The sequence below is a fragment of the Panthera onca genome, chromosome D2 (assembly GCF_046562875.1).
Source record: "Panthera onca isolate mPanOnc1 chromosome D2, mPanOnc1 haplotype 2, whole genome shotgun sequence".
Taxonomy (NCBI): Eukaryota; Metazoa; Chordata; class Mammalia; order Carnivora; family Felidae; genus Panthera; species Panthera onca.
The window spans coordinates 12,736,254-12,751,703 of NC_138349.1; the positions used below are offsets into that span (position 1 = coordinate 12,736,254).

The 15,450-nt window shown below is 38.6% G+C and overlaps 1 protein-coding gene across 3 annotated transcripts in view; it reads left to right on the forward strand.

Annotated features, from left to right (window-relative positions):
- Positions 1 to 15,450, forward strand: part of CACUL1 (CDK2 associated cullin domain 1) — an 80,910-nt gene that overhangs the window by 26,743 nt on the left and 38,717 nt on the right. For all 3 annotated transcript variants that reach the window (XR_013550579.2, XR_009612820.3, XM_060641364.3), the window contains exon 3: positions 642 to 744. Coding sequence is in view for 1 of the 3 variants with exons in the window: in XM_060641364.3 (XP_060497347.1) it covers positions 642 to 744 (103 nt within the window). In the remaining 2 variants the exon portion in view is untranslated. The remainder of the gene's footprint in view (positions 1 to 641; positions 745 to 15,450) is intronic.

The following is a 15,450-nucleotide window of genomic DNA, read 5'->3' on the forward strand; positions in this document are numbered from 1 at the left end:
CAGTGAAAAAGACACGAATGACCAGTATCTGGTGCAAAAATAATGTATTTTTTGTTTCACAGGGAGACCCTTGCTCGATCTGTTGATGTTTATTGACACACAATTCTGTCTTTGGTTATTTTGTTCCCCGGGTCCTGGTAAATGGAAACAGCAAATTAGTGAGGACCTGGGGTAGGACATGAGATCAGCCCTGTCACAGAGGAGGAAGCGACAGTTGTGTTGTTCGACACAAGTGATGCACAAAGAGATTACATTGCAAACCTTTTGTGAGTTAGAAACTTGGTGCTAATTATCTCTCTCCCTTATTTTGATATTCATTGAAACGAGAGAGTGAGTGAGAAGCTAGTTTGTAAGTAGTTATAGTCAGATTCTCAGATTCTCACCTGATACTAGATTATCTACTACTGGCAAAATGTGTAATGCATTACTCTGAAAGATTTGCAGCTGGTGGTAGTATCTCTTTCATCTGAGCACTGATTGGGGCAAGGTAAACTTCTATTTAAAAGTTGTGATTGGTCAGTTTTTTAGGCCTGAATTGATTATTTGACCAGTGTCCGTATATCCAAAGTATGCATTCATCTTAGGTTGAATGAAGTTCTTTGTTGTTAACTTGGTTTTTCTGTTTTGGTTTTCCCCCACAGTTGTGTTTATAAATGTGTCTGCCAGCAGCATTCAGAACAGATGTACAGTGATCTGATTAAAAAGATAACTAATCACCTAGAGAGAGTCTCGAAGGAGCTGCAGGTAAAAAACTGATCATACTGATTTTTGCTTCCTTGGGATTTTTGGACTGGTTGAAAGTAGTCTCTATGATATATATTTAGAGGCTTGTTAATTTGATTAAGGTATAAATTTATAAATATTTCCTAGATGAGTATTGACCAAATTACCTAACCTTTAGAGTAATTTGTTAGAAAATGAGATATAAATTGTGGAACTTTTTAGATTGAATATACTTCAGACTTTAACAGATTCCATTTATTATGTCAGTGTTGCTTTTATTTAAAACTTGATTGTTTCTGCTAACCTTAGTATTTGATGACTTTTATAATATAAATGTAGGTATATTTTAACTTTTTAACTGTAACCTTTTTGATACTATCTTTGAGGATTGGTGATGGCCTGCTAGTTTCTAATATTTGCTAATATAAACAAGTGAAGTCACATTTTGTTGATAAACCCTCTGTAGATGAACATCATCCCAGCTGTAAAATTTGGGTAGGGCAGGTTGCAGAAAGTATTCTGTTGAAGGAAGCACTTGGCCTCTGATCCCTGTCCCTCCCTGCCTTAGTAAAGTTTCCAGTGCTTGAAGGTCAGGGACTATCTTTATGCCAGGGCCAGATCATATTTTCGTTCTGGTGCAGAAGTGACATGTATAGAAAAGTCACTCAGCAATAGATGACCAGGATCCATACCACACTTAGAAAGTGCTCCAGCAATTCTGGAATATCCACAGTTTCTAGCATGCTTTGGCCTTGGATATTGTTCCTCACTTGCCTTCTGGTCTGAGGTATCTTGGTCTTGTTTACTGCAAACAGTTGCCCTAAGTAGCTTTTATTTATTTATTTTTTTATTGTAGCCAGAGCTGTGTTTATCATGGCCAAATACATAGTTTTCCTGTTGTTAGAGTGTAAATTGTTCTTTAATCTTTTTGCCACCAAATATGCAATATTTACTCATTTAACAAACAAATTTATATATTAAAAAAAATTTTTTTTAAAGTTTTATTTATTTTGAGAGACAGCAGGCCAGGGAGGGGCAGAGAGAGAGAGGGAGAGAGAGACTCCCAAGCAGGCTCCACACCATCAGCATGGAGCCCAACGTGGGGCTCGAACTCAAACTGAGATCATGACCTGAACTGAAAGCCAGAGTAGGACACTTAACCGACTGAGCCACCCAGGCGCCCCTAACAAAAAAGTTTGGTACCTAAGCATTATAAGTTGTGGATGAAACCCAGGATCTGTGCATGATAGCTTTGAGTTAACTTGCTGACGAATTCTTGATTCTACGCTTGCCCTTACTTCTCACATCCAATTTACTACCAGATCTTGTTTGCTTCCTATTTCTCTCTTGGCTCCTGTCCACTTCTCTTCACTAGCCACTACCAACCCAGGCACTGAAACACTCATCTAAGCTGGTTACTCTGCCTCTAGTCTTCACATCTCTTGCTTTATTCTTCATTTCAGAGTGACGGTTTCTAAAGCATAAATCTGATGATCATTCTTCTACTAGATGGAAGTTCAGACTTTTTCGTATGACTTAGGAAACCTTTCATTATTTGATTCTGCTTATTTCTGTAGCCTGATATGTTATGTCTCTGCTCCTGTGTATTGAACTTACTTCAGTTCCGTGAACAGTTTATGTACTCTTCTTGGCTTTTGCTGTGTTAACTCGATGGCCTGGAAAATTATTCCTTTTTCTCTGCCCTCTTATTTTTTTGGCTGGCGTGATCTTACTCTGGCTGCAGCTTGGACATCATTTGATTTGGGAAACATTCTCTGATACTTTGTTCGCCCAAGTCTGGGTTTGGGGGCCCCTCACCTGTGCCTTTGCGACACCTAGTATATTATTGTAGTTCATTCTGGGTATTATAACTTCTTGTTTAGCTGTGCCTTTCCCTCCACCTGCCCCCATATTATTTTCTGGGAAGGCAGAGGAACATGTCTGCTTTCTTTGTTATTGTGTCTTTAGCACCTAGCCCAGTATCTGATACATCCTAGCTGTTTTTATTGCGTTGTTAGTACCTAGTCTAGTATCTGATACATACTAGGCATTACATGCCTATTGAATGCAATGTATATCAAATATTTACTAATAAATAATTTACTGCTTGTTGAATAACCTTTTTCTAGTAGAAATCTGAATGTAATCATCTTTTTTAACATCAAGCATTAGGTGGTTTTGGGGTTCAGGAGTACCAGAGCTTTTATTAGAACAGCAAAGAACTCAGTATCCTCAAAAAGGATGATTTTATTAACACTGTTTTGCTGTTATTGAAATAATACTAATTAATCTTCTAAAAGAAAAAAAAGCAAACCATTTCAGTTCAATTATCAGGGCAAGATATGCTACTTGTCCTATTTATATCTATGAAATGTGGGTTGAAAATGTTATTATGTGTATTACACTTGGGCCCTGACTTCACATGTAGATCATTAATTTGACCAATAGAACTCTGATTTGCTAAATTCATTTGTTAAATTGGAGCTTCTGCTTGAGTAGATTTTTCTTGTATTTAGTCTTATTAAGCACTGTAAGACATTTTTTCATTCTTATGGTTACAGTGTTATATTTTTAAAGTTAGAGGGCACAATAGTATTGTATTATCAAGCTCAATCAAATTGGTAGTTTTGGAAGGTCACTTGGTTACATCTTTGCCGTGTGTTTGCTTCACCAATTATCAGTAATATGAAGGTAACCTGTTACTTGCCCAGGCTGTGCTGCCTGGGGTACCAGTCGGTACTCTGGAGTCACTAAGGTTTAGAGACTAAGTTTCTGAGGTTTTGGAGAATGGTCCCTGTCAGTGTGCCTAGAGCTCTCTCATTCTTTATCATGAATGTCTGATTGTCCATTAACCTTACTTTATTGATGGACCTTCATTTATTTAACTGATTTTTGACTGATGAATATTTAGATTGCTTCCAGTCTTTGGGTGTTACTAACAGTGCTGCAGTGTTTACTACGTCTGTCCGTATTGCAGTTCACCAAAGTTGTACCAACGTACAGTCTAACCAGTTACGTAAAGATCGGAGTGCCTGTTTTCCCCCACCCTTTCTTACTAATACAGCATATTAGAAGACTAAATTTTCACTTAGGTAATGAAGTAATTTTTATTAAAAACGAAAACATAAGAGTGGTATCTTTTTTGATGTTAGTATTTTGGAAACCACATTGATAAATGTAAAGGTAATACATAAAACCAAGGGAATGTAGTTGATTTTTAGAATCAGTACATGTTCTACTTAAGAGTTCAGCGATATGGCCTATAAAAATATTTTACTTCAGAATGGTATCTTTTGTAAGATTCTAAAGTCTAACCATTATTAAATAGCCTGGTGAAGTGGGTAAAAACATGGGGACCTGCGTTTTGGTCTCAACTCTGCCACTCAGTAGTTGTGTGCCTCTTGACTAAACATGCTGGTATCTTGTAAATTTTCTCAACATTGAAATGAAGTGGCTTTACTGAAATACCTGGTTGCATTAAGCAAAGTAATAAGGTATTTTGTCTACTGCTTCCTGCTTGGCAAATGCTTCTTCGTTGTTTTCCCAGGCTCCAGCTTGTTAGTGTCCACCTGTGTGGAATGTTCTGGACTCCTTGCGCTCCCCTCAAAGCAAAACAGACCATTGGAATTTTTCCTTCTGGATACTTACAACACCTTGGCAATGACAACCCTGTTAGAGCAGTTGTTGTGTTATATTGTTTCTGCGTCCGTGTTTGGCCATCTCACAGGTCCTCCTATGAGGGCACAGACTCTGTTGTGTTTGTCTTTTTATCCGTCATGTCTGGCACACTCCCAACACAGCAACTAAATTTGACCTATCCTATGCAAAGAGTAGCCTGATTAGGTACATACAATCACTAATCTCTAGATGTTTAGGCATTTTATAAATTTATTCAGTGTTCAGTTGATTCTGTTTATTGATTTATTCATTGTTACAAATACGTGGCATAAGTTTTCATGTGGAACAGAACAAGACTATATGCCAGGCTCCATGAGCCAGAAAAGTTTAATTTGGGTGGAACGTTTTGTTTGCAACTCTGATTTTAGAAATGAAATACTGTTAAAATTTGCTAAAACAAAAGTGGGATGAGTTGCATTTGGCACATCATCAGAAATGTAGTGCTGGTGTTGATAAATCCATGAGTTAGACCTTCAGGGCATGGGCCTTTATCTTTCAAGGACATCTTAAAATAGCTGCAGGTTTGTATGGTTTATGTGTCAGAGTGACTTATTTATCTCCATCATAAGTCATATCCTGTTGGGGAGACTGAAGGGTATATGAAATAATCTTCCATATTGCACAGTTATTGACTTAAAAACTAGAGACTACTGTTTTCAGAGATTTCAAAAGATTTTAATTAGTTAAACCTAAATGTTTCTGTGTAACTGTATAACGTGTTGACTCTTAAAAAAAAAATCGGGGCACCTGGGTGGCTCAGTTGGTTGAGCGTCGACTCTTGATTTTGGCTCAAGTCATGATCCCAGGGTCATCGGATTGAGCTCTGTGTCTGGCTCCACGCGGAGTGTGGAACCTGCTTAAGATTCTCTCCTCCTTGGACCCTCTCCCCTGCTCGCACTCACTCTTAAAAAAAGGAAATCCTAGTTCTTTTATTTTGGAAACAATGACTTTTCTACCACTTAAGTAACTTTAAAAAGCTTTTTTGTTATTTAGTTTATTAAGTTTCAAAAATCACTTAAATAGCTAATCCTACTCAGTATTCTGCTTACATTATACTACACAGCATGTATATCTATACTTTTTTACCTACTACTAGATTGTTTGAGCTGTGATAGTGTTTTGCGGTAGGTTTTTTTTTTCTTCCAAGTTTTTATTTATATTCCAGTAGTTAATATATAGTGTAATATTAGTTTCATGAGTAGAATTTAGTGATTCATCACTTACATGTAACACTCAGTGATCATCACAACAAATGCCCTCCTTAATACCCATCATCCATTTAGCCCATCCCCCTGCCCACTCCCTCTGCCTTAGGTTTTTTTAAAGCCATTCTGCTCCCTTGCATTTAACTCCTCTCTTCTTTAAATAAATTCTCTATTAATATATTTTCCTTTTTCTGTATCTCTAAAGCCTCAAATGTGAATTTCTAGTTCTGATTTTTTAATATACCAGTGAATGGAAATAGGTAACAGGTTTATTAGTTTAGTGAACGATATTCTGGTTAGTTGTGGAAAATTCTGTTGAAACTCTTAGCAGTCCCCATACTTTTGGTGAGGGCTCAGACCAGGTTCTCCAAATGTCTGTTGACCATTTCAACTGGGATTTCTTCTTGTGGATGCCTCATATTCGTGTCTAAATCTAAATTCCTCTTCACCCAAATAATTTTCACTCTCAGACTTGAGATTTCATGTTCATCTTTGACTCCTTTTTTCTCCTTCACCCCTTGTTTCCAGGTGATTGTCAAGGTTGATAGAACACTATCATTTCCCTTGCTTCTGTCATCTTTCAGTCTAATTGCTGTTGTTCTTCTCCATGTCAGTATTGGCTCATGTCTGCAGCATTCTCCCAGTTGGTTTTTCTGTACTCTTTGGTTAAGTAATCTTCTGAAAACACTAATATGATGGGCACACTTTCTTGTTCAGAAACCTTAGACTCCCTATTGCCTTTCTCAGTCACAGTCAATTTTTTGGTTAGTATAAAAAACTGAGCTGGTTGATTGGTTATGGGGGTTCCTAGTGGGAAACCTGATGTAGCCAGTGCCTTCCATCCAGGTATATAAGGTAGTCTGTTAGGTATAACAGCAGATAAATGATTGATAAGGCTAGATAATTTGGACCAACGCTTTACTGATTACAATGTAAAAAATGGACAAGGTTGCTAATAAAAAGTGTAAGGAATTATAGGATCACAATCGGAGAGAAGGAAACCCAGAGAGGGGAGTCTAGCACTTGAGCCATTTCTCCACTAGGGGCCCCTGTTTATTCTGGAAAAGAAAGCTAATTGGCCGAGAATTTAATAGAGTTTTGATGGGCTTGTGGGGGTAGGGCGATAAAAATTGGGAGATTAGAGTCCATCAAACGTGAAGGATCACATCCCAACAGTAGCAAAAGTAGTAAGTTACCGACTGTTGTAACTGGAGCCTGATTCCTGAGTGCATTAAGGTGGTGTGGATTGGCTAGTGCCTCTAGTTGCTTACCAGAAGCAAAAGTAAATTGTCTCTGAGAAAGATAACATTATCTGAGGCATCAGATGGTTCTCTGATTTTTCATAAACAGTATCTGGCACTCCATCAGAAATAACTAGTCATGTTAGGAGGTGAGCATAAAAGTAAAAGAAATGGTAAAATCCATTTCCGGACAAGAATTGAGAGAATCCGTCATCAGTAGTCTCTCACCTTAAAGAAGTAATGAAGAGTGTTGTTCAGATAGAAAGAATATGTTCCTAGATGAAAACTTGGAGAATCAGGTAGAAATGAAGAACAACAGAAGACAAATGTGTGAGTGTAGAATAATAATGATAATGTCTTATAGAGTGTAAAAATCTATGTAATCAAAACACATGACAATTACATGTAAGGTGGAAGGGAGTACCTGGGTGTCAAATGTTCTAAGGCCCTTGCATTGTGTAGAAAGAGGTGAAATACTAAGTTAGACTGATAACAAGGATGCAGTCTGTAATTTTAGGGTAACCACTAAAAGAATGGTAAAAGAAAGTATAATTAACAGGTAACAGAGGAAGAAAATGGAATAACTTAAAAATAAGGAAATCAAGAAAGGATTAAAAAAAAAAAGGACAGAGAACAGATGGAACACATAGAAAACAAATAGTAAGGTAATAAATTTAAACTTCAGCATATCAAGCAAGGGCCACCTGGGAGGCTCAGTCGGTTAAGCATCCGATTCTTGGTTTTGGCTCAGGTTATGACCTCACCGTTTGGGAGTTTGAGCCCGATGTTGGGCCCTGCGCTGCCAGGGTGGAGCCTGCTTTGGATTTTCCCTCTCCCTCTCTCTGCCCCTGCCCTATTTGCGCTCCCCCTCAAAATAAATGAACTTAAAAAAATTTTTTTAATTAAAAAAAATCATTTAAAAATAAACTTCTGTGCATCAATTATTATGTGAAATGTTAAGACTACCGTATTTAAAAAAGTAAGCAGATTATCAAACTGAATGCAATTCTGCAACCTTATGAAATGCTGCTAATATGAGGCAGCATATTTAGCATAATCTTAGACAGAAGGATTGAAAATAAATGATGGAAAAAGGTATACCATACAAACATAAGCCTGAAAGAAAGATGATATAGCTACATTGATATCATAAAAAGTAGACTCAGAGCAAGAGGTACTATTGTATATAAAGAGAACTTGTTTTAGGTTTATTTATTTTTGAGAGAGAGAGTGCACGCGTGCAAGTTGGGGAGGGATAGAAAGAGGGAGAGAGAATCCCAAGCAGGCTCTGTGCTACCAGCATAGAGCCCGATGCAGGGCTCGAACCCACGAACCGTGCGATCATGACCTGAGCTGAAATCAGGAGTCGGACACTTAACCGACTGAGCCATCCAGTTGCCCTTAAAGAGAACTTTTTATAATAAAAAGTTCCAGTTCCAGGAAGGTATGTAACATTTCTAAAACGTGTATGCACCCAATAACATAACCCCTAAAAGGATAAACAGACACATCCATAATCATAGTGAGAAGTTAACACATCAGTGATGTTAGCAGCATTTATCTCAAGAAATTAGAAAAAGAATACTGATGAAACCCAGAGAAAGAATTAAGTCACAATCTTTGCTAGTAGACCGTTGAAATGATCAGAAGTGTTCAGGAAACTGTGGTACAAAACAGAGTAAGAAAAGTGCCATGACAGACTAACAGTGTAATAGCCACAGCCAGATGGAGGAGTAGAGAGGAGGCAGCATTAAAAATGATACGGCATGAAGAATGGGTAGATGTTTGGGGAGGGAGCACTTTGGGGCTAAGAAAGCTTCGTGAGCAAAGGCAGTTTCTGGGGAGGTTTGGGTAGCAAAGAGAGGTCCTGTGAAGTTAGATGTGGTGTTTGAGGGAAACTGGGAAGAGATCAGGCGGAAAAAGGGCAGATTGGAACCAAACTGTAGAAGCCCTTACGTACCAGGAGTTGCATCTTAGGTCAATGTAGAATACAAAAGATTATATAAATATAAATCGGTTGCAGTAGACCAGGTGAACTACAGGTCCACAGTTTCTTATCTGAAATTCTAAAATCCAAAAAAAAGCTTTGAAAGCGTATTTTTCTTTTTGTAAGTTTGGTGTCAAAACTCGTGTTGTAGTAAAACTTGATTTAAACTCGTGAGGAACTTGGTGGGAACATTTACATATTTTTTTTCCTCAGAAATATCCGTGTGTTACGAATTTCTCCCAAAAGATCAGTGTGTTGCTATTCCCGATCTCTACTGCATATTCCCAATCTCTACACATAACATATTGTGTAGATACCATGATACCTTCTGAATCTGAAAAGTTCTGAATTAATGGCACACCTCTAGCCCCAGGAATCTGGGACAAGAAATTGTGGACTTGTTGGTAAGGAGAAGGGAGAAAGCAGCATCTAGAATGTGTTGCAGGGATCAGAGAAACAGAATAGCTAAAACCGTGACCAGTTGGAAGAGAGGCAGGGTGAGCGGATTGAGAGATCGATATGGTTTCCATAGAGATGTTGGCAGTTGCTAAAGGGGACTTGAGAGATAGGGAAGGAAGATAATGGTTTGAGAACGTTCAGGTCTGCAAACATTGAGTGTCCATGTGTGGGCAAATGTGCTAGATGCTAAGGCTGCAGGGATAATTAAGATGCAGGTTTATTCTTTAGTACTGTTTAGGGAAAGGGTGTAATGATCGTTTTAATATATTAGAATGTGACGAGTAATAGGCTAGAGGTAGGAAATGAGTCACAAGTCTTGCTAATTTTCCCCCGTGTGAAGTGTCTCAGATTGATCCCATGCCATGTCCCTAGTTTAGGTCCTCATTGGCACTTGGCTGAAAAATAGAAAAAGATTTCTAATTTGTATCTTGGCCATGCAGCTTGCCTTAGTCCGTTTTGTTTATTTTTCAGACTTATCATCTATTTTCTTAACCTTTTGACTCTCTATTTACCTAAAGAGCAAAGACCATACTCCTTAACAATTAGGATTTCAAGGCTCTTCACACTGTGAACTCGGCAAGATAGTGTAACATTATTTTGCTATTAAAATTTAAATGGGCTGTGTGTTTTCATCCTCATGTGTTTTCTCATTTGGTTTCTTTTGCCGCTATGAACAATGGGGTTGGTGCCCCATGCAGTTGAAAATCTGAATGTAACTTTTCACTTCCTCCAAACTTAACCACTAGTAGCCTATTGTTGACTAGAAGTCTTACTGATAACATAAGCAGTTGATTAACACATATTTTGTATATTATATGTGTTATATATTGTATTCTTACAATAAAGTGAGCTAGAGAAAAAATGTCAAGAAAATCATAAGAGAAAATACATTTACAGTACTGTACCGTATGGAAGAAATCCGTGAATAAGTGGACCCATGCAATTCAAACCCGTGTTGTTTGAGGATCATCTCCCCCCTTTCTGGAAAGGGGCGTTCTACTTGTCTGTTAGGGTTTGCTGAGCTTTTAATTTTAACTCCATTGTTCCCAAGAGGCTTAATTAATCACTTTCTCTTCTTTGCTTCTGTAGCATTTTATTTGTATTGCTACTGTCGTCCTTAGTTGAGCACTTTGACGTCTATTTAGTTACCGAGGAGGATGCCATCTGTGCAGCCTGTGAGCTCCTTGAGGGCAAGAATCCTGACGTACTAGCGTTGGTTTCTTTTGGCCTGTTGTAGTCTTGAGCTCAGTTAAGTACTTATTACATAAATATTCTAGTCATAATGCCATTAATCGAATGTTTGCATTTCTCTTACTTATGGGATGCACGGTAGGAGTATATGTCTCTGTCTCATAGACGTTAGACTTAGCTAAGTGACTTGCTTTGGCCTGTGAATTGTGAAAGAAAGTGAAGTGTGTATGGTGAAGTGTGTACCCAAAGATCTGAAGCCCTTAAGATCAGCTGTCCGATTTTCTGAATTTCCCTTTGCCTGCTAAGTGTTTCAGATGGTGGAGGCTTTCTTATCCCAGGTCCCTGGGTAAGTATGACATGGAACAGACTTTCAAGATGGGCCTGTAGCCTGAGGAAGAAAGCTTTGCTCTGTATTTTTTTCCCAGTTTGCACTCATTGAAAAAATGTACAAACTTGGTTTTAGTGTAGTCATGAAGTTGTGCAGCCATCACTGCTAATTTATTTATTTATTTGTTTGTTTATGTTTATTTGTTTCTGAGACAGAGACAGAGCATGAGTGGGGGAGGGGCAGAGAGAGAGGGAGACACAGAATTCGAAGCAGGCTGCAGGCTCTGAGCTGGCAGCACAGAGCCCAACGCAGGGGTCGAACTCACAAACTGTGAGATCATGACCTGAGCTGAAGCCGGTCGCTCAACCGACTGAGCCACCCAGGCGCCCCACATCACTGCTAATTTAAAGAACGTTGTAGGTACCCTAGCAAGAAAACCGCTAGTCACCGGCAGTACTTTCCCACCCTCCCCTTCTCTCAGCCACTGGCAACCACTAATCTGCTTTAAGGTTCATTCCTGTTTATATCATGATTAATACTTCATTTCTTTTTATGGCTGAATAACATTGCATTGTATGGTTATAGTACGTTTTATTTATTTTTATTTTTTTAAGCTTATTTATTTATTTTGAGAGAGAGACAGAGTGTGCACAAGTGGGGGGTGGGCAGAGAGAGAGGGAGAGAATCCCAAGCTGACTCCACACTATCAGCATAGAGCCCAACTTGGGGATCAAACCCACAAACCATGAGATCACGACCTGAGCCGAAATCCAGAGTCAAACGCTCAAACTGACTGAGCCACCCAGGCACCCCTATAGTACATTTTATTTATCCAGACTTTGTTATTTTAAGTCACTGAGATAAGTATTTGAGTTGACAGTATTTAGAATATCCTATTTGCCCCAACATTTGGATAATTGAATTTAATGGATAGAACATTCTGTACTCTTAAAACTGTCTTAAATGACACTTCCATACTTTGATTATTTTTGTGTACATCTGAATCCAGAATCCATTAGAGCAATCATGAGGCATTTTCCCCCATGTAATGTTGATAAATTTATTGTATACATTAATGCACTTTATTCTTTTGAGAGTATATTTTCACTTTCACAACAGCTATTGATGTTTTGATCTATTAGCTTTATAGCCAGTAACCTGTTCACAAGTGTGTTCCTTCCAGCAGTTGGTCAGTGATCTGGAGCTTGCGCTGTACATCGTGTACGTGAATATTGTGTTTAAACAGGCTTGGTTCTCAGGCCAGGACAATAACATTGACGTGTTAGGAATGGTACCGGTAATACTAACCTGAGTTCAGGGTTCTGAGGAGAGGCCACAGAAACAGACATGGGGAAGAAAGATGTTGCAGTTTTTATTCCCCAGTAGGGCTGAATTTGGAACGGTTAGATGAGTATTTGTCAAGTAATTGTGTTTAAACCATTTTTTTTTAGTAAGATTGGAGTAGTTTTAATGTCTCGTGAGCTGAATATATCTTGGTTGAGGTCAATATAATTTGACTCCAGACCTATTCGTAATAATGGAAATTAATAGAAACTAAACCACAATTAGTCAACATTATTTAACTTTGTGTCGCTCTTCAGAGACACCAGATTACAAATAAAAGCTTTACTGCCAAACCGCCAACAAACTGAGCCAAATTGTCTTGGTGTTTGAAGTCAGAGCAAGGGTTGCTTTGCTGTTTGTGTTTTGTCCAGTGGGTGGCAGCATAACTCAACTGGTTGTCTTGGTGGCCAATTTGAAATTTTACGTATTTTTTAGAGGCTAGAATTTCTGTACTCTGTTTAACTACAGAGTGTGTTTTGAAAAAAACTTTCATCCCCCGAATATGCTATTTAATCCTTACTGAGTGAGTATGATATTTTTTAAACTTTCTTTTAATGTTTATTTATTTTTTAGAGAGACAGAGTGCAAGCGGGGGAGGGAGAAAGAGGGAGACACAGAATCCGAAGCAGGCTCCAGGCTCTGAGCTGTCCGCACAGAGCCCAGCATGAGGCTTGAACTCACCAACCGCGAGATCATGACCTGAGCTGAAGTTGGATGCTTAACCGACTGAGCCACCCAGGAGCCCCAGGATGATTTTAGATAATAAGAAAATTGCCTATTGTCTCTACATAGATTTCAAGTAAAATAATTATCATTGCCAACTGGTAGGCAGCTCTTCATATGTGTATTTCACTGAATTTTTTTTGAAAAAGTTATTTTGAGATCTATTTTTTTATCCAAACTGAAACTTAAAGCACTTGTTATAGCAAAGTTGTTCTTGTCTCACTGAATTTGCCAGTGAGATACTTCAACCCTCTGCAGACCATAATTCTAGTAAGTTCACTGTCAGTTTTTCAAGATAGGGACTGTGTTTTCTTTTTATATGCCCTCATGGGGCTTAACATAGTGTCAGACTCAGAGAGAGATCCAATAAAATACTTGTTGTTAAAAAGCATGTGCTTGCTTTACAGCTGAGATTACTAGAACCATCTACTTGTTACTTAAAACAGCATCCTGAAGATGGAATTTGTGATTAGCAAGAGAGTCAAATCACTCCAGTAATGAATAGATGTTTGTAGTTATTTATGATCACAGTGTATACAGAGTACAAATATGAGCTGTATTCTTTTTATTTATTTTTTAAATATTCATTTATTTATTTTGAGAGAGAGAGAGTGAGGGAGGGGCAGAGAGAGAATCCCAAGCAGGCTAATGTGGGGCTCGATCTCACAAACCGTAAGGTCATGAACTGAGCGAAAGTCAAGAGTCCCCAGTTATATTCTTTTTAAAATAAACTTTTTGTTTTGAGACAGAGTCATGTATTTAAATTGGAAAAGATAAGGGGAAAAGTTTTCTTTAAAAAATAAGCAAATAGGGATAAGTGGTAATTTTTGTTAAGTATTAAAAGAGGTGAGGTGTGTAGAAAGTGAGAAGTCATCCTAGTCCATCTGACTTCTTTAGATATTTTCCTGTATTAAGTAATCCTTGAACCTTTTGTAACTGCCATGTCACCTAGCTTAGTCACTGTTAATGTGGGTAAGCTATAGGAATCAGGGTCACAGAGGCTGGACTTTTAATTCAGTTTACTCTCAAAGACCCAGTGGAAACTTACATAAAGGAACTGGAATGGGGTGCTTGGGTGGTTCATTTGGATGAGGATTCGACTCTTGATTTCAGCGCAGGTCATGATTTCACGGTTCCTGGGATTGAGCCTCGCATTTGGCTCTGGGCTTCAGCACAGAGCCTACTTGGGATTCTCTTTCTCTCCCTCTCTGTCTGCCCCTCCCTGACTCACTCTCTGTCAAAATAAATAAATAAACTTAAAAAAAAAGGAACTGGAGAATAGGTGTGGACTATCCTTGTGTTGGGGCTCACGGGGATTCTGAACTGTTAGTTCTACGTGGCCTTTAATGATTTGTTACCGTTTCTGTTGTTTTCTTACCAGCCTTTGTGGCTGCCATCACTGATGGAGAAACTGTTCATGTGTCCATTCTTTCCTTAGATGAGCTGGTCACTTTTTATTTTTATTATTTTTAAAACATTTTATTTTTGGGAGGCACCTGGTGGCTCTGTCAGTTAAGCATCTGGCTTTTGATTTTGGCTCAGGTCATGATCTCACCATTCATGGGTTCGAGCCTGTGTCAGGCTCCATGCTGACAGTGGAAACTGCTTGGGATTCTCTTTCTCTCCCTCTCTGTTTCTGTCCCTCCCCTGCGTGCGACCTACATGCTTGCCCTCTCTCAAAATAAATAAACTTTAAAAAATATATATATATATATCTGATTTTTTTTTTTTTTAAGTAATCTCTACCTTCAACGTGGGGCTCAAAGTCACGACCCCAACACCAAGAGTCATTTGCTCTACCAATTGAGCCAGGCAGGCACTACGGAGCTGGTCACTCTTTAGAATTCATTTCACCTAGCTGGACAGTGCAGCTGTAAAATACAGAGACCTCAGATCCCTGATGAGTTTGGAAAACTGATTATGTATTTTAACTAGTTTTTTTGTTATCATGAGGGTGGGACTGATGTTTTCTAGCAGCTTTCTGCATTCTGAGTGGATGTGGAACTTCCATTACATTTTAATAACTTTATAATCACAACAGTGATTTGACAACAGTCAAGAAGCTGTTACATTTAAAATAAAAATTTAGGTAGAGTTTATCACTAATGTTAAAATGTTAGTGTATCATTTTTTACTAATTTGAGTATAGTTTGCAGCTAAATTGTTCCTGTTGTCATGCAGTAAATGCCTTGTGTTGCATGGGTGATTACTGCTCAACCCTCTCTTGAATCCTCTGGGCTTCCTTCCCATAAAACTGCTTTTCCTTCACAGTGGTCTATGCTTGACTTTTCTAAATATTTAGTGGCCGCTGACCAGCTGTTTAAAGAATCCCCTGAAATTCTCAGTAAAAATATACACTTCTGGAGGGGCACCTGGGTGGCTCAGTCGGTTAAGGGTCCGACTTCAGCTCAGGTCATGATCTCACAGTTCGAGCCCCATGTCAGGCTCTGTGCTCACAGTGCAGAGCCTGGAGCTTGCTTTGAGTCCTGTGTCTCCCTCTCTCTCTGCCCCTTCCCCGCTCATGCTTTGTCTGTCTGTCTTTCTCTCTCTCTCTCAAAATAAATAAATATT